The 20,551-nt window shown below is 36.4% G+C and overlaps 1 protein-coding gene across 2 annotated transcripts in view; it reads right to left on the reverse strand.

The window, feature by feature from the left end:
• The window catches only part of KCNMA1 (potassium calcium-activated channel subfamily M alpha 1), a 516,744-nt gene that overhangs the window by 135,981 nt on the left and 360,212 nt on the right, over positions 1 to 20,551 (reverse strand). For both annotated transcript variants that reach the window (XM_082310136.1, XM_082310135.1), the window contains 5 exons: positions 11,565 to 11,675; positions 9,531 to 9,636; positions 8,034 to 8,116; positions 5,669 to 5,738; positions 3,699 to 3,854 (listed from right to left, as the gene is read on the reverse strand). In XM_082310136.1, the coding sequence (XP_082166262.1) occupies positions 3,699 to 3,854; positions 5,669 to 5,738; positions 8,034 to 8,116; positions 9,531 to 9,636; positions 11,565 to 11,675 (526 nt within the window). The remainder of the gene's footprint in view (positions 1 to 3,698; positions 3,855 to 5,668; positions 5,739 to 8,033; positions 8,117 to 9,530; positions 9,637 to 11,564; positions 11,676 to 20,551) is intronic.

A 20,551-nucleotide genomic window follows, 5' to 3' on the forward strand; every position in this document is an offset into this window, starting at 1 on the left:
TCTAAATCCTGTGAGGAGGATCAGGTAATCAGTTTATTATGCAGCCTCCTGAAGAACTTCACAGTAAGTTGAAAAGTTCCATTCCCTCCCCACCCCCCTTTTAAAGTTCTCCTTCATGTGAAGAAATTCACTGTGCATACCCTAGTCTCATACTTTAAAACAGTCCAAGGCTGTCTAGGTGGCCAAAAATAAACAGCAAACCAGTTCATGTGTCCCATCAGTGTAGGTAAGCACCTGACTGATGTAAATCTGTGTGGCTTTATTATGTCTCTCTTTCAGCCTGGACTAGAAAGGAATGTAGTGGGAGAAGTGGGCATTGCATATGTGGGTGTGAGCAACAGCCGTCAAAAGAGCCCACAGAACATTCCTCTCAAAATAGCTTAGAGGAGAATTGAGACTGCTCTAGATAATTTTTCAGACCTGGAATGAGGTGTACTGTCTTACCAAAAGAGCAAAGATAAAACTAATTTGTTTGTGGATTTGTGTTACACTCAGGAATTACAGTTCACATTTTATTAATTTACACAACAACACTAACTCATATTGGCTTGCATGGTTGTATAAAGGGACAAAATATGACTACCTCTGCCTTTTATTCTATTTACTTACTCTTTGCAATGTTTTTCATATGGGTAGACTTCTGGTATACATTTGCTAATCCAAACAATACAAAAATTGCAGTACAGTATGGTATTTCCATCTTTTACCAAGACTATGCAAAAGTCCCAATGCAAGAGTCCCAATTCCTTTATTAATACACCAATGATAACATTCTGTGCTATAAAAAGAGTAAACTTTATTTCGATAGTCTATAGGTGTAAAGTTTTTTGTTTTTTTTTTCTTTTTTTTGCTTAACATATCATTCGTTGTGCAATCTATCTTTCTTTAAGTGTTTATAGAACCTTAATCTTTCTGAGCTGATTTTCTTTTTGTTCAGTTTGGTACCAAAGAGAACATAAAAGATTCCATATGAGATTACATTGCTAAAACCAAAAGGAAAATACTAGGAACAAATATAATATTTTGAGGTTTCTTAGTTTGTTTTACCGCTAATACTGGGCAGACCGTTTACACAAATCATTTTGCTGTAAAGTAACACATAATGAGTTAAATGTGTGCAGTGTCACCATCAATCATGTTCATTTGTGTTTGACTGACCAAACATCTATGGCACATTAAATCACTTTCTAATCACGTTATGAAGGAGGAGTAAAAAACACACATTTCAAAATTTCTTTAAAAAAATACAGAAGTTCCAGTACATATTCCTGGCAATCTCCTAACTTGTGGGAGAATCCACTAATAACATTTGCCCAAGGAATTTTGAAGGTCTGACGGTACTTAAATTCAGTGCTCTAAATGAAAAGGGGTGGAATTTCTTTTAGGGAATGGACATCTTTCTTTTCAGTAGAGTCCTCTTTAACAATTCCAATCAATGTAGCTGCTCTCCTACAATACACTGTTGATTCACAGACACCACTAAGTAATAGTTTTCTCTTTCAAATACAGTTTTAAGAGTGAGACAGTTTGGAGAAAGAACATCCTTTCAGCTAAATAACAAAACAAACCTTTTGCTGTCATCAACTGAGTTGGATTCTTATGAAGAAATATGTCTCAGTTCTTGTACGTTTATTTTGCTTTAGATTGTAATATACTCAGAGATCTTTGAAAATGAGGATATGTATTTTACTTGCCTGGACAATTCATTCTTAGTTAAGTAGCAGACATCTTTTTAACCAATACTAACAGTCTCGCAGTCTCCCAACTCACTATTCGACAGCATTTTTTCTCGCAGTGCCATCTGAAGATGACATCTTAAGTAACACAAGTTAAGGTTTGTCTGCATCCTATTCTCTTTCTAACTGTATATAAACACAGATACAACAGCAAAACTGACGTTGACAGCTTCCTCCAAATCAAAATCATTGCTATTTTAATGCTCATTCTGTGTATATAGAAATACTCAGATATAATCTGAGTAGTGCCTTGCAAAGCTGAGCCTTCAGCTTAAAACTGTTCATCAGTGAGATAGTTCAATCTGTCATTGTACTGAAATTATTATAAGAATATATTATAAAATAAGAAAATACAGGATTGAAGGTGGGTAAGATAATGGCATAAGTCATTATCTCAGATATATTTTCTGGAAAGATGATACCTTTACATTTGCAGTTTTTGACTTGTCTAAGTGTTTTAACCACAAATCCAGGCCTTAAATGTGTCTCTCTCTGGTACATTTCCCCCATAGTCAGATATCTGTACACTTTACAACTTTCTGAATCTCTCAATTTTCTCACTGCAGGTTTAAATTCAGTATTAAAACAACTTGCATTAAGACTGGGGCTTCTGAAGATATGCATATATTTGGATCTCCTTAAGAGAAAACTGATCCCTTCTCATTTTGGAAAGAGAGAACCTGAGCAGAAGTTTCAGGCCTACTTCTGATTTCAAGAGCAAGTTCACAGAACAGGTTGCTTCAGTAATTTGGATACGTTAGCGTGACTCTTACAAATGTTTGAGACTCCTGAGAGTGTTGGGTTACCACACCAGACAAGAGTGAGGCAGATCAAAATGACCAGCAAGAAGAATGAAGTTCATAAGACATATAGTTTTCTTTTGGGATATAAGTAGAAAGGATTAATATCAAAGCAACCATATGCTGATGAGTCATATACAGTTCCCAAGTTTGGCTTTAGTAAAAAGTAAAGCTTTTTTTTTTTTTCCCCCAGAACATGAATAAAGATGCAAACATGGTAACTGCAGACAGTAAAGTGCAGAGCCCAGGCTTGTTTCCACGTTGAAAACTGGCATTTTTTTTGACTATATGTCATAGTCTGGAATATTTTTGATACACAGGAGTCTGCTGTCTCCAATTTTTTGGAGGTCTCCAAAGGATACCTTAATAAGAATTCTCACCTGAGGAGATTAGGCTTTTTTTTTTTTTTTTTTGCTTATTTGCACAACGGACTTGAAGTGGATCATGGCGTACCAGTGTTTTCTGTCCCATTAATAACATTCATGAAATTGGAAACTGACTATCCTTTATGTTTGGAATCAGTGTCCCAGAAAGGCACAAGGAAGGAAGCATTGATTGCTTCAATCAAGGCCTTGGTCCAGTGAACTAGTACAGCTGCCATAGAAGGCTAGGAATAACTGGGTTAAAATTTTGCCACGTAAGTCCAAAAGAGCTCTTTAAATGAGGAGAAACAAATACACAAATCATGTTGTAATGAAGTTCAAGCTTCAGTTCCAACACATGTTCCTTATTTACTCTCACAGTCAGAGGTCCACTAGCCACTTGATTTTTCTGGACACTTTGTTGCTATATGGGACATACATAAATCATATTTTTGTTTTAGCAGCAGGGGCTTTTCTAATAGATAAATATGTGGTTTGTCTAAAACAAAGCAAAACACAAAACACCAGAAATATCTCGCTAGAAATGGATGATGCTTTGAACAATCATTTAAAGGCCAAACACTTGCTGAATAAAAATAAAAACATAACGTGACAGAACCTGGCTCATTGCCCAATTTGCAGCAGAGAACTGTTGTATGTAAGTGTGCACTGGGGTTTTTTTTGCCTTATAAAATCTATTAATGTGTTCCTATCTGTTTCATATTTGAGCCATGTTCTCTACTCAGCTCTCTGACAAACTGAATTGCAGACTAATACATTCTAATGAGGCAAGACATTACCTTTATGAATGACCTCATAGAGAAGAGGTTGGCTAACATTGTTGAAAGGCCTGGTGCCAGGCAGCTCTGGGCTATGAAACCCAGCTTGAGCTCAGCAAGACAGATTGCATCATCCCCTTCTTTCCAGTTCCAGCTTGGGATATTTAGCAGATGAGCCTGGAAAACAAAGAAACAAACAAACAAAAAAAAAACCCAAACTGGTGAAGAACCAGAAATACTTCCTCAAATACAGTACAGTATTGAAGGAGATAGCAGTGAATGGTTTTCTTTGTTACTGGCTTGACTTTTTCTGAGTAGGCAGGAGCACTCTGAGTATTTTAGAGCTGCTAAGTCTATGCTAAGAAATGTTCCAGTCTTACCTATTATAGCCAAAATCCACATTTCTCAAGCCATATTCTGGCTGTGATACTCTGCCAGGCCTATCCTCACACCTGAACGAACTACAGAATGTTGTAAAGTTTTCCTTCCCTTCTGTGTATTCCTTTTACAGCACTTTGAGCTACGTTCTGACTGATAGGGCACATACATAATATACAAGAATCTAATATAACTTAGATTACAATGTGTGTGAAGCTGCAACCTTTGTAAGACATTGTCATTTAATAAGGTATACAACATCACCTGTCTTTTCTATTTCATTCCACCCTGCAGGATAGCACTTGACTTATTGAAAATCCAAACTTTTTCCCAAGACTGCTAATTATAAGGATACAATAAAGAAAATAGCTGATCAAGACAGACCTCCAGTATTGACACTGGTCAGTTAGATAGGTATTAATATTGTACAGTTATTGGCATAACTCTATCAGATTCTCTCTTCCATCTGCCTTATAGAAATGCATAGACATAAGGAAACACAGAGGCCTTCATGCTTATTTCCCTTCATAAGTTAATATTACAGTTCAGCGCTTTGATAAAAGCTATTCTTGAAGATGCATTCATTGAAAATACAAAGGAAAAATGCAGTATTTAAAAGATCTTCCCCCCTGAAGCTGTTTGAAGCAGAGAAACACATTGCTTTTGTTCTATAAAAAGACAGGCTCTTTCCATTCACATACATGAAGAGGACATCACAAGCAACAGTAATTGCTCTTGTTCTAGCCAACATTTACAGGTATAAGGAGTTGTTAGCAGTCAAACCTCCAGAGTACCAGGATTATTGTATTTCATTGAAGGTCTGCTCAGTCAAGCTTTTTCTCCAACATTGGGCAGTGGTTGATGCTTTTAGAAATAATAAAAGAAGCAGGTCACATATGAGTAGTCTGTCCTCTGATATATTCTTCCTAGCCCTGTTAATCAGCAGTTTATGGACTTCCTCATCTCAGGATTGAATGAATTGACTTCACTGCATTTAAAAGCCACAGATCTACCATCCAGAATTTGCCAAATTCCTTTCTAAAGTGGATTTATAATTTTGATCTCCACAATAATTTTAGGAACAAATTCCACAACTGAATTATGTTTTATATGAAAAAACACTTAATTTTATTTTGTACCTGCTACTTGGCAATTTCAGGTCTACATTGTCATGCAAGAAACACAAAATCACAATAAATCTCCAATAAAACAATAATGATATGCATTTTTTTTATAAGTATCCACAAAGAACTGACTTCAAATTACTTGCCTAGAAGGCCACCAATTCATCTTGAGTAGCTCTACTGTAATAAGATGAGCAAAACTTAGAGAAGCTGAGTGTTTAAAAGTTCATCTGGAATCAATAGCAACTATGGACACTGTAGCTTTGAGAATTAGACCTTAGGCAATTAATAATTGTCAGAGGATTTTGATAAGGTCCCTTGCATATATAAATAAAACTGAATTACCTTGTAACTGGATTACATGACAGGGCTTATTAGGATGTTTTTGTTTGGAAAGAAAAATACTATTAGTGGAGATAGAAAAATTGTGTAAGAGTGAATGCAATGTAGCAAAAAACTGGGGAGAGACACTGTTGGTTGACACGTTACCTTATTGTGATACTGCAACATCTGAGTGATAATTCTGATCTTCGGATGATAATTCTTTATTGAAATAACTCTAAAAAATAAAAGAAAAAACAAAACTTTTAGCTGGTGGGATATTTGGATAACATATCCCAATACCTTTACTTTACTCTGTTGTCAAGGCCCACAATTAAAACTATACCCTCTCATTCATCTTGGTGTAAAGTGTACCTATTGAAGTCAGACCTATGCAATATTTACATCTAGTCAAATTCAGTTAATAACCATCAGCTAATACTAGAGAACATCAGGCTTCAGGAACTATTCAGTTGAATGGTTTACTCTTATGGAATTTGCAGAAAAAGAGACTTGTTTTAGCAGCTCTGTTCAGATACTGTACTCATTCTGTTAAGCAAATAATACACTTGCAATTATTATGTCATCTTCAGTAATTATCTTCATGTCTTGGAACCAACATAATTGATCAAGTTTTCCAATGATTAGTGTCTGAAAAGAATCCCTTTCTGCCCCACCACAGATTATTTATAGTTGCTAGACATTCATCATATTTAAACACCTTGAATAATGATTTTGTTTGACATAAATCCACATGCAAATTCATCTTAATTTTTACAGATTATTCCAAAGCTCAATATTGAAACACATATTTGAACTCTGAATTTATAAACTATGGGCTACTTCCATAATCTGCAGTTTGACTGCATTCTTAATTATTTAATGAGACTAAGATATACTCAACTGTGTACAGATTAAAAGCTGCTGGAAAGAAAAATGTTTGAGAAATTAGTGGATTGATAATGTGTTACAAAGAGGGGAACATACAATGTAAAAATTTAAATAAGAATTGAGCAAAATTAAAGAGAGAAACAGGTAAAAAAAATCAGTTCTATATATACAAACAAAAGGTAGAAAAAGATAAAACAATCAAAACAAAAAATAATCCGAATTATTATGGAATCACCAGTCTCAAGACTCTGAAAGCCATAACTGTTTACACTAGTGTTTTGTAGGGCATATCTTGCAAACTGCTGGTCTGGCTTGTGCTTTGAAGCATATCAAAGCGAGAGCATGAAACAGATAAAAAAAGTAGTATGCATGATTTTAATTTATTCTATCTTTTGGAAGAAGAAAACAAGTCTTCCTTCTAATTTTCCATTTCTTACTGAATTATTTAATGAAACACTCAATTTTTTTGAATTAAATTCATTTAAATGTGAGAAAACACAAGAGCATTCCACTCTCAAAATAACACTTCTGCATTTTATTATATTAAATGTATTAAACCTATTAAGAACGCACTAATCTGCAACTGGAATATTTTTAATGTATTTATGCAATTAATGTCAAAATAAAGTTGCTTGCATTGAAACTCAAAAGCATGTCTGGAAAATGAAATTAGGCATATTTAAGCCCTGCACCTTCCACAGACAGGCAGATCTCTTGCACCCAGTGAACTTCTTCCAGAGGAGTAATTTTTTTTTTTTTTTCTCTCCCCTTCCTTCAATTCACAGCATGCAAACATCTGACAGGCCAGTAAAATTGGTTCATAACACTATGTTAGAGAATTTTTAACAAATCATTGACATTTTAATTTTAAAAAGTAGAGATTGGTCTCATTAAAACTAGGGTTGTATGAACAAAACACAAAAAGTGGAATGGCTTAGCTTTGTTGTAATTCTAGCTGCTGTAATTCTGACTCTCTCATCTTCTTCCTTCGGAGAATGTAAGGAGGAAAGCAGGACAAGATCTGATGATCCCTAATGTGGTCATTGCCTTGTCAATCAAAATAAGCAATGTTTGGTCTTCAGTGTAAAAAAGGAAGACGGAGCTAGGAGACCACTGCATCATTACCATCATGGAGTGTATACCTTGCTTTCCCCCAAGTAGCGTAATTACTGGTAGAAGCAGATATACCATGGAGCAATGAACTATGAAGTCATTAAGGGTCCTTCTTGTCCCATTGTGAACACCAGCCCATGCAGTACATCCACTCACATAACATATTGTTGCAACAACATAACTGCATTCCCTTTCCTCTCATTTCTATTGAGTGCGTTCACCTATGAATACTTAAACCCTAGATCCTGCAAAATGACTAAGAGTACCAAAGCTTGTCTTCCAAGTGTCTCTTCTGACACACTCTTTCTAAAGCAGCTAAATTAAAACAGTTTAGGCAGGAATTTAGGGTATCCTCATCTCTGAACTTTTGAGACAATCTTGTAGTTTGTCCCCTAAAAAAAATCCTGCAATGTTCTTCAAGTGCAACAAATCACCAATAAAGCTGTGTGTGGCTACAGCCTATTTGGACACCAGAAGTTAGCTAATCAGAGTTAAGAACCAAAAACCTATTAAAAACTAAAGAGTTTACCTCATAATATTGGAGGCATCTTCAGCATCTGGGTCAGCGCAGTATTTATTGGCAAGGATTAGGCACGCATCTGCTGACTCTATCTGAGACACCAAAGAAAAAGCAAACATAAATAGCAACCTCTCTTTCCAGCTCTTCTTTCATCATAAAGTATTACAGAATCCAACACTACCATTATGAATGTGAATGCCAGTTCTTAATACCGCTAATCAAAAATGTTATAAGGCTAACGTGAGTTAATGTGAGTGATGATAACAGCTCTCATATACCATATACCCATAGCGATTTCTTGAAACTTGCTTAAGATACTCAGACCAGGTCAGTAGCTCAGTTATTGACTCTTATGTTGTATCAGCTGAGGCATGAAGGTGTTAATGGACATATCTTTTATAACCAGATACTGAAATTCAGACCCCTAAATCCATAGGAAGTTCCTGTTGTATCAGTACAATGTTCCCACAAGTCCTGCAGCTTTGTTTGGGGATTTAAGTACCTTCCTATGAGAGACAGGAAGAGGCGGCTGAAATGATGATTTAGAATCTGAGCACCAGTTTTAGAAAGCATGAGGAGGAGAACTGATCTGTTCACAGGACCTCTATGTTCACACAAACCTTAGCTCTATTTAATTCAAAGCAGATGACAAAAGTATTTTCCAGTGTATACAACCAAATACCAACACAAAGAAGGATGCAATACAGAACACAAAATACCAACACACAATTTTATGGTCTTAATGGGAACATTTTGTTCTGATGAACTGAAAAGGTGTGTGTTGGGCTACAAACGGTTAAGCAATTACTGCAGCCAAAATGGACAAAAGACATGATTAATACTCCAGGAAGTGTTAACATTGCACTGAAATATTCTTGGCTTAAGTAGCTGGTTTACATTCCATTAAAAAAAAAAAAAAAAAGAAACATAAAAGAGTTAATGCTGTATCTGACAGCTTACCATCTTTTTTTTTTATTTAAGTTTCATGCTTTGCTCTAAGAGTACAAAATAATTTACCATAGAGAATTCTAGACAATAAAACCATCTCATTTTAGCTACCAAAAATCTTAAATTGTATTTTTATTCCATGATTCTAGACAATAGAAAAAGGGTTTGACAGGTGAAAAATTATTTTCTAATCGTTCTGATGAAGGTAAGACAATAGCGTTTTGAGCAATTACTGTAAGACAATGTTCTATTATATCAAACATTAATGTAAAATAGACTCTTGAACTAAAGCCGAATGAAAAATTCATAAAGAGTTCAATAGAATAGCAGACAATGTATCTTAAGTCACAGTGTTACTATAGCTTTGAAGATCTAAAGATATACGGAAAACAAGGTTTATAAGGATAGATATTATAATTTATTAGGCAAGCCAATAGAGATGGAAAAACAATCTTTTGGGGTTACATGAAGAAGAGCTACTGTTTTTTTTTCCAAATAATGCAATGAGTACTTTAAAAAAAGTCAATTAACAGGAGAACAGAACAACAAAGCTGTTACCTTCACTCTCGCCAGGTCATGGGGATTAAGGACTGAACCCTGATAAAATTCCACCTGAGTGAAGTGTCGTTTAAAAAGAGCTTCCAGCTCAAGGTTAGGGGAGATACTGCATCAGGAAGAGGAAGAAAACACAAGAGCAAATGAGAAGTCAGCTTCCATAACTGCCCCATTTCCTTCATTTATAAACCAAACCATTTATTTATCTTAGGTATTCAGACTTCTGCTGATGCTTTTCCTGTGGCGTGGAAACAGTGTACAGTACTTAAAAGGCAAATACTATACTGTTTTCACTTCCTTACTACTGTCTACAGAGCTTCTGGCCCTCTTCATTGTGCTACTCTGAACATTCATCTTTTGTTAGTTTCTCACAGATGTGAATCCAGAAGAATTGGTGCAAACATTTGAAAACATGCTCACACAGCATTCTCCACAGAAACTGTTTACTAAGACAATCATCCTCTGCATGATGGGGATGTCCCCACCGGTCTCAAAACAGCCAACTGCATCAGAGAGCTCAATGCAAAATCACTGAAAGCCAGAAAAAGAACCCTATAGGGACCCTGTGGCCTGTACGAGCTACAACTAAAACAAACATAATTATGCTGTGACTTTCTGTCTCATTTCATTTTGCCATAAAGAGAAAAAATTAAATAAATCACAGCCTATTATATAATGTGGCACCAATCTTGTAAATACCCTTTCTAGATGCCACTCATTAAAACAGAAGGGATTTAATAGCTACATAGTAAGTGCATGAGATCTTTGTCAAGTCACATGCTAAATTTAATAAGAAAATAAAACAGATACATGCAAACATTTGTCTGTGAAGGTACAGAGAAACCAGGCACAAACAAGTAGCCAGGTGCTAAACTCCCTTCATGTGCATATACAGTTTCCTGATTCCTATCACCCTCTAATTTCACTGTGGAAAGCTGGATCTCTGCTTTCCTCTGACAGTCAATTCTTGTTATTACTTAGAGAGGGGAAACAAGCAAACAAACAATGTAGTTACTTGAAGATAAAATCTTTAGTTTAATTTGAAAGGACTAGATACAAAAATTATGCAAGTGCTGCTGATTCTTAGTTTTTCAGCTTCCTTTGTTGAATCATCACAAATGATTCTTTAACTTTTTAATCATTTTGACAAGAAGTGCAGAACTTGCTGCTAAATGCAAAAATATTACTCATTCATAGCTTGCAACACTTTTTAACAGATACCATTCCAGAGCAGAAAAGACCTTTCATACTGTCTCTCTCTCTAGCACATGGCTATTTCTAGCAGCTTCTCCCATAGGCATGCCTATTTGATGTTGTATTACACGTAATGCAGAGCCTGTAACAAACAGCAACCACCTTAAGACACATTTCCAAAATCCCACATCAGAAAAATGCAAGAGACTATATGTGTGTAGGTATGTACATATGGATAAAAGAGCAGTACTAATTATCACCATGACAAGAATTTCTTTTCTATCTTCACTATATCTGTAATGTATCTCACTTATATTAAAACTACATCCGCATCTACATTTTTCTTTTTATACATATTTTGCAATATTAAAAAAGCATTTTTTTCCTAGCAAAATCAAAAGTGAAAATGTCTTTTCAGATAGCATAAGTTCATATTACATACAGTATTTTTCACTAACTTTACTGATTTTACCAATTTTGGTAGTTTCACTAGAAATATTTGCTGCTAAAGAAAATTCTCACATCTATTTATTATTATTTCAATATTTTTTATTTCATAATTCCATTCCCACTTCAACTACGTGTTTAGCTATTTACCTCACAAATGATGTGACTGGGTCTGAAGTCTGTCTGCTTGAATCACTTATACTTAGCAATAGGTTATAAAACAATTGCAGAAAACAACTTTTTTTTCAAAATACATCGTTAACAAAAGTGATTGCAAACATTAATTTTATGCTTATTTGGAGCTTGAAAGATCCTCTATCTTCCCAAAAAAAGATATGGCTTAATTTAATGAGTTTTAATAACATATGATAAGACTAATTTTGAAAGATTACTCACTTATGCAGAAAGACGATTTCTACGTTGACATCATCCCTATCCTTGTGCAGGAAGTCCTTCAGGAAGTTGGACACACTTTCAAGTGTTATGTGACCACAGACAACTATGTGCCTGTTACAGAAAAATCAGAGTTAATCTTGCAAAGAAGATAAAACAAGCAAGCAAGAAAGCAAAGGAAATTATAATTTATTGGCCAAAAAAGAGTATTAGTCTCTTCTTGATGTTTCTTTAGATCCTATTCCAGGAAGTCAGAGATGGAAAACATCAGTTGCAGAAGGTGCTTTGCAATTGCAAATACATATATATTCTCACTTGCAGACTCTTATTAACAAACCATTTGGCCAAGTTATATTACACATCTAACAATAAGTGGCATCATTTATATATATGTTTATACACTGTATTAACCAGTCCAACCAGTCCCCTTCAAAGTCATATTTCTTTATGTTACACATTTTTCTCCACATCTTTACCTCCTCTACTGAGATTTACTGTTTAAATTTTTCATATATGACATAATGAGACAGCAAATCTCCTTAAAACGATATGATATTTTTACATGGTTGAAAGCAGACACTTATGCCAATGAAGGTAGTGCAAAGCTTGCCAATTATAGGCCATAACCAGTAAAAAAGAAATCTTTTTCCTACCATAACTCCTACAAGGAAAATACTTTACAATAAGAAATCATTATTTATTGCACCATTGCAATAGATTGCTTAGAAAATCAAAGTTTGCACAGACTGTGATCACGAAGGTCTCTACTGCTCTGTGTTTCCCTTAATATATGTATCTGACCATGTAAGAGAGAACCACAATATATACCTACATTCACATTCTTGAATTCTACATTTTAAATTCTGAGAGGTTGAAGAAAAGGCCTAGGAAATTGCACTCTTCCTGACTTAAGGGATCTTTGCTTTATTATTGTAAAGCAAAGTCCAAACATTTGTGATTAGAATATCCTACACTGTCTCACAGTTTCCTTCATGGAACAAAATCAACCCCAGCTTCCATTACTGTCATGGGTTTAAGACAGATGACAATTTTGATATGCCTATTGCTAATGCTTCCAATTATCACATCGCTCACAGAAGTCAGGAAAATGGACAAGGCGGTATAGACACAATTCCTGAACTAACAGAAAGTCAACTTCATTACAGTCACATAGTCTGCGCACAAATGCTACAAACACACAATTTCACAAACTTATTTGGCACTTGAACTGCCAAATGTGAAGCAAAGTAATTCCAAGGGTAAGAAGCAGACCATCCAAGTCTCACCTACTTCATAACTGTTCTGTGGAAAACTCAGTAACGCAGAAACCTCATTGGCTGAAAACAACAAATAATAGGTGGCAGCAATGATTGCTTATGCAATGGCCTATTATAAGAGTCTGTTCTTGCTTCATAATTTGATGCTTGATGAAATGTGTGTGAAAAGTGCACAGAACTCATTGGAAAAGGGATAATTATGCAGAACAAAAAATAAATCAGTAATATGCATCACGCAGTGAATATCACCATCATGCACTGTTACTTTTGTAGTGGTTCAGATGGTCACTAGAAAAGCAAAACACAATAAACCATTATACCAGTCCAGCACACCTTATGATATTGTTCTGCTATTACCACTTTTATAAATAGTGTAGTACAGAGTTTTAAAGCTTTGTTTAGAAATATGATAAACTGAAACACTCCTTTTGCATGAGTTCTTAGGGACAGCACGAGGACTCAGATGCAATTTTAGAAATAGCAGCAGTCAAAAACTTCAATGGTTTCATTCTTTTTAACAGGCAAGAAGTATATGTTTATATGAGACTCTGATCATGCTGTTTTGTATTTAACGTAGGACTCAATACTATGAACTTTTATTGCTAAACTAGCTAGTCAGAGCATCTGCTTTGGCTTCAGCAAGATTTTGCTCAATTTTAACTTAAGCTTTTGGTGCAGCAGGTGTACAGAGCACTGAGTTCTCGGATTGTAAACACTTAAAAAACACAAAAATCCCTGAGTTAAAGCTTTCCAGTTTTATGAGGTGGTAAGCACAATATCAGAAAACAAGACATAAAATATATTAGCTCATCCTTTTTTAGTGCAAGGTGTCCTTACAAGGTTTCCTCTGGAATCTTTGCAGCTTGGCAGAGTTTGCAGCAGCCTCTGTGCTGGATAAAACCATGCCTATATTCCCCCCTTCAGCACCACTCTTCCTCAGTTTCCCCAGTGGTCAATTGCCTGAGCTGCCAGCACTGTGTGTGCATGTGTTATTGCACTCACAGTTAGCTCAGGATAATAACCTTCCACACAGAAGTGTAAAATATGATTTCAAGCACTAGGATTCACTCCCCACCAAATGGATGAATCTCCATCCAATATATCAATGTAAATGGAAAACCTCAAGAAATTTCAGATTCTGAAGAGATGTTTAAAATCTGAGTAGTTTACTAAATCTAAGTTCTGAACAGACTGTGTTTGATACACTACATTACACTAACATATTGGGAAGTTCTAGCTGCCTAGTGGTATTCAGCACTTTTGCTGAGTGTAAACCCATCTAGCATCAAAAACCGCAAAGGCCCAAGAAAATGATAAGTAGCAGCTAAAAATATTCATTTGTATTCCTTATACTGTCTACATGTTTTCCAAGATGACTAATTTTAAACTATGGGTATTATTTTCTTCAAACATTTCCATCTATTACCAATTAAGAAATTGAACTTTCCATTTGCATAGTTGATGCATTATTTTTTAATAATATAAATAATCTCTGCTTTGTACAGATCCTGTGCTGTTAGCTTTAGCAGGGTCTCTTCCTGAATGTTCTTGTGCTACACTGCATTCCCATGCAGAAAGTTTACTTCCTTCCTGGGAGATTTCACTTCATATGGGTTCTTTTCTGTCATTACAGTCCACATTTTAAAAATGTGAGTAAACTGAAAAGAAAAACTACAAGCCAGATAGAGCGTACAACCCAAATTACTCTATTGCAGAAGAAATTTTCATAGGATCATAAGATTACAAGATAATTCAGGTTGGAAAAGACCTCCAAAGGTTATCTACTCCAAAAACCTCTCCGTTAAAAGCAGATGCATTTGGTAAAATAATTCAATCCTATTATGAGTCTCATTTAGTAGGGTTTCATAGCAATCTGCTCCAGTGAAAATAAAACATTTGGCTGTCAAATACTCTTGCATTTGAGCATCATGACTGATTCTTTTGGAACTGTCAGAAGGCATCTGCACCATGGTTTCATTTTAGCACTCTCTGATTTGGGGCTTGACATGATCTATTCTATGCTTCTTTGCTATTCTTATATAGTGCAAGACCGTGTCCCGAGCAGTGATTGCAACAAAACCTCCTGGTTTTCAAACAATATTTTCTGATGAGATACTTGCATTAATTTTTGGTTGAAAACTCCTTAAAAAACCCTCCTTTTAACATAAATTATATTTTTGCTTAGAAGTAGAAGAAATTGAAAACAGATTTCCTACTTGCCCAGAGAGAGTTATTGGGTACATTATTTACGAAAACTTGGAGAGCTTTTATTGTTCCAATCTGTCCTGTATATGATTTGAAGATTTATAACTTCCTCTGTTTCAATAACCATTCCCTTCCCATGTACCACTCATTTTTTTTCCACGCACCAAGAGCTTAAGTAAAGCCAACATACTGGATATGTTTTGCTTTCAGCTAAAGTTAGTTGGTAGGAAAATATTGTATTAATAATTTTGGGTCAACAGAAATGTCTAACCTCTGCATTAAGTTCTTGTTTATGAAAAACCTCAAAAGTAATACAGTATTCAGCTAAATTATTATTTCAATTTTTTTTTTATTCTTTAAAAATGAAATTTAGATATTCCCTTATAATACTGAAAACCATGATTCAGGAATTTAGACATTTTTATTGCTGATAAATATTCAGGAGGATTAAGGTTTCTGTTAAGTAATGGTTGTCACTGGTATCATATATCAGAGGTGAAACTGGTTTAATATATCAATGGGACCCCATATTACATGACTGTGATGCTGCAAAAAGAATCTTTTACAGAGAATCAAAAGCCTATCAGGGGCCATATTCTATCAACCAATAAAGCCAGACTGATCCATTCTCTCCCATATGTACTTATTCTCAAAATTAATTACAGTGACCAAATATGAAAAATTAGTACATTTCTACATGGTTGATTTCAACTGTGGTTCTACACAGTTGAAATTCTCTACAGTACCTAGATTTTTTTGCACTCAAGTATTGACATAATGATAGGTTTGCTAAAAATACACTAGCTTCTTATAAAGTAAACAAAAATGGTGATAAAAGGCCCAAAGCTACCACAGATACAAACAGGTTCAAGAAGAAAAAAATGAAATAAGCAAAAGCTAAAACATCTAGAATTCTGTCATAAGATAATTGAGAACATACACTTAATCCATGTAAATAGCACTGTAAATGAAAACAGATCCACTGTGAATAGGATTCTTCAAAAAGGATCTCTGCATGGTTCTTCCTTCAGAGGACACAATACAAAAAGCAAATCTTTTGCCTGTTTATTTTGAAAGAAATTATATCCATTTTATTGGAACAAGTATAAAGAACTTGAAAAAACTCACTCTAACTAGTCTGTCGTAATAAATCAAAGATACATACAAAATTCTATTCAGCATTCAGTTGAATACATGGTGTTCACTTGTCAAGTAACTAAATCAAGTGTGGCACATATTGATCTAGGTGTCTCTATAAAACTATATTTATATCAAATACATATGCTCAAATCTCTTTATGGTCTTTCTGCTTAGTGTTCTGATCATGCCTTCATCTATTAACCATCTAAATTCTTTCTTTGTATACCAGTAGCAGGCTGCTGTGGTTGAAGTAAACAGGTTCTTTTAAAGTCTAACTGGTTTTCCTCAAAAAAGGATGGGTCTCAGTCACTTTTTCTCATTAAGAAAAGTCAATAAATGTCAAAAGAGACTGTTCATATGGTCTTCTTGTTTATCTATTAGTGGTATGCATTCTTTAAATAGACCACTTTACAGTACATTTCTAGCTGCTTGTCTTTTTATGATTTACCTAACATTATTCAAGATTCTATTAATTCAGTTCAATTAAGTGAAAACATTATGCATGTGCTTATATGTCTCTCTCTTATTCAGTTAAACACGTGCCTTATTTTAATATAAACTCCCCTCTCGGATTAATACAGATAGAGTAATAGATGCTGTACAGTCATGATTTCATGTGTTTTTCTTTTTTCACAGAAGACTTGAACCCAAGGATGGTCCTCTAAGGACCACTTATTTAGCTAATGTGTATAGTGAGCCAGAACAATATGTTAACCATTAAAAAACCCTTGCCTATGTATTGCATATATGACAAAAGCAAAGACTGAGAACGACTCATCTAGAATGGACACTTCTGGACCAAAAAAAGTCACACCAGATTGGTTTTTAAAAAATAACACTAGCATGTATAAAACTAGAAAGTGTTACTCCCAAACTTGTCTTTTTGAATTAGTCATTTATATCTGTGAAGACAGAGCATAAAATTCTCTAAAATCAAGACACATTTTTAAAAAAAATTCAACTGTAAGATATTGTCTCACTATGATTCTCAAATCAGGCTCTAGAAACCTTCCAGTACAAAGACGACAAGTCAAAAATAGTCAAGGATATAGCAAATTGTCTGTCAAGTGTGTAACATCCCAGCAACTTTATTTTAACATTTGTTCTCCTTCAACTGTTTGTTAGAAAGTAGAATTTCATTATTCTCTTTACTCCTGAAGGACTATAAATTTCAAAAGTGTTGAAGTTACTGAGAAGCCAAAAGCACTGACTTTCAAATACGTATCAACATTAAATGTATAAAAGAATATGACTATACTGTGACAGAAGATGTGATTGCAGTATGTGAGATGTCTGAGGTACCTTTAATTTCTCTAAATTGGACTTGATAGCTTCAGCTGTCAACTGTTTAGGAACCAGAGTGAACTCATGCAGCCTGTACTGAAGCTGCTGTGATTAATTCTGACAGAAACTATCTGTTCTTTCCAACAGGTTCCACGCTCTTTGGAATCTCGCTTATATTGTGAGTAAAGAAAAAGTAGTTAATATCAGAAAACACTCAAAGAGCTACATTCAGTACATGGTATACAGTACAGATCAGCGGAACAGCACTGGATCATACATCAGATTAACATAAATGGGAAATCATTAATGTCAGGCATTTGAAAGTTACCTTTGATGCAGATATTAATTTACTTTGTGACCAACATAAGTATGTAAAATTAAGAATCAAGAAGGAATCATTTAAAATTCTCTTAAATGTAAAATTGGTAATGTGTGACAAACATACAGTCACACACAAGACCCTAATTAGTTGTGAATTATTACAGCTATGAAACTATATCAAGTGCACTTATACAAATCCAGATTTCAGTCTTCCTCAGTGAATATTGGTGGTGTGTCACTTGCAGCCTGTAAATATTATAAATTGTTTCTGAAGCACATAGAAATAGTACACAGGAAATCACTTACACAGGTCCTCAAATCATAGAATCATAGAACACCAGGTTGGAAGGGACCTCAAGGATCATCTGGTCCAACCTTTCTAGCACAATCTAGATGAGATGGCCCAGCACCACATCCAGCTGAGTCTTAAACATGTTCGGTGTAGCAAAGTCAACCACTTCCCTGGGGAGATTATTCCAATGATTGACTGTTCTCATTGTGAAAAATTAACCTCTCGTGTCCAGCTGGAATCTCCCTGGGAGTAACTTGTACCCATTACCCCTTGTCCTCACCCTGTGACTCCTTGTAAAAAGGGAGTCTTCCATCTTCTTTGTAGCTCCCCTTTAAGTACTGGTACATGGTGACGAGATCACCTCTAAGCCTCCTTTTCTCAAGGCTGAACAAGCCCAGCTCTCTCAGCCTATCCTCATATGGCAGGCTTCCCAGACCCTTGGTCATCTTGGTGGCCCTTCTCTGGACCCCCTCCAGCCTGTCCACATCTTTTTTGTATAACGGGGACCAGAACTGTACACAGTATTCCAGGTGTGGCCTGACAAGCATTGAGTAGAGTGGGATAATGACTTCTTTATCTCTGCTGGTGATGCCCTTTTTGATGTAACCCGGCACCCTACTGGCCTTCTTGGCCGCAGCAGCACACTGTTCACTCATGTTGAGCTTCTGGCCCACAAGGACCCCCAGGTCCCTTTCCATGGAACTGCTCTCTAGCCAGGTGGATCCCAGTCTGAGCTGCACTCCTGGATTGTGTTTTCCCAGGTGCAAGACCTTACACTTGTCTTTGTTAAAATTCATAAGGTTCTTGTTAGCCCACTCTTCCAGCCTATCCAGATCTTCCTGTGGGGTGGCTCTCCCTTCCAGAGTGTCTACTTCCCCACTCAATTTAGTGTCATCTGCGAACTTCATCAGGCTACAGTTGATCCTGTTATCCAGATCGCTTATGAAGATATTGAATAGTGTTGGGCCCAATATCAATCCCTGGGGGACCCCACTTGTGATGGGTTGCCAGTTTGAAAAAGAGCCATTTACCACCACCCTTTGGGTGCAGCCTGTCAGGCAATTCCTTGCCGACTGCACAGACCACTTGTCCAGGCCATAACACATCAGTTTCTCCAGGAGGCGGCCGTGGGGAACCGTATCAAAGGCCTTGGAGAAGTCCAAGTAGACGTCGACCACTCAGCCCATGTCAACCGAGCAGGTCACTTTATCATAGAAGGCCACCAGATTTGTCAGGCACAATCTGCCTTTTGTGAAGCCGTGTTGGCTTTTCCCAATCACATGCTTCATTTGACTTATGAGGGGCCCCAGGAGGATCTGTTCCATGACTTTCCCAGGGATTGAAGTAAGACTGATGGGCCTATAATTACCCGGATCCTTCCTTGAGCCCTTCTTGAAGATAGGGGTAACATTTGCCTTCCTCCAGTCCTCTGGGACATCCCGCGATCACCACGACTTCTCGAAGATTATAGAGAGTGGCCCCGCAACGACATCAGCCAGCTCTCTCAACACCCTCGGGTGGATGGCGTCAGGGCCCATCAATTTGTAGGGGTCAAGCTCCCGTAATAATTCACATACTAACTCCTTCTTCACTGACGGTGGGTCTATGTTTGGATCTTCCTGGATTTTTGTTCCCAATGCCTGGGATCCAACAGTGTTGGTAAAGACAGAGGTGAAGAAGGTGTTGAGAACCTCTGCCTTTTCAGCATTGTTGGTGAACAATTCACCTCTACTGTTTAACAGTGGGCCTATGTTTTCTTTCTGTTTCTGCTTGCAACTTACATACCAGAAGAACCCTTTCTTGTTATTTTTTACATCTCTGGCCAGTTCCAATTCAAGTTGAGCTTTTGCCTTTCTAACTGCATCTCTGCACACTCTGGCAATGCCTTGTAGTTCTCAGTGGACAATCTTCCACTTCTCCATCTCTGGTACGCATCTCTCTTGGTTTTAAGCAGACCCAGGAGCTCGTGGTTGAGCCAAGGGGGCCTCTTGCTCCGCTTACTTCCTTTTCTTTTATAGGGGATAAACTGGTTTTGTGTTTCCAAGAAAGCATTCTTGAAGAACTCCCAGCACTCACTTGGTCCTTTATCCTCCATGGAAGCTTCCACAGAATCCCTCCCAGCTGAGCTCTGAGTGAGGTGAAGTTTGCTCTTCTAAAATCTAGAACCCTTGTCTTGGTGCTAACCTTCAGCATGCTCAGCCGGATCCTGAACTCCACAATATTGTGATCACTGCAGCCAAGGTTGTTACTGACAGAGTTATTACAAAGCAGGTTTTCTTGGTTTGTGAATAGCAGGTCCAGTAGTGCCTCCTTCCTGGTTGGCACATCTAACATTTGTAAAAGGAAACAGTCCTCTACGCATTCCAGGAACTTGATGGATGACATGCGAGCTGCTGTATTGTTCTTCCAGCAAATGTCTGGGTAGTTGGTCACCCATGAGAACCAAGTTCTGTCGACCAGAAGCTTGGTTT

This window comes from Platalea leucorodia (genome assembly GCF_965183815.1).
Source record: "Platalea leucorodia genome assembly, chromosome: 4".
NCBI classification, from domain to species: Eukaryota; Metazoa; Chordata; class Aves; order Pelecaniformes; family Threskiornithidae; genus Platalea; species Platalea leucorodia.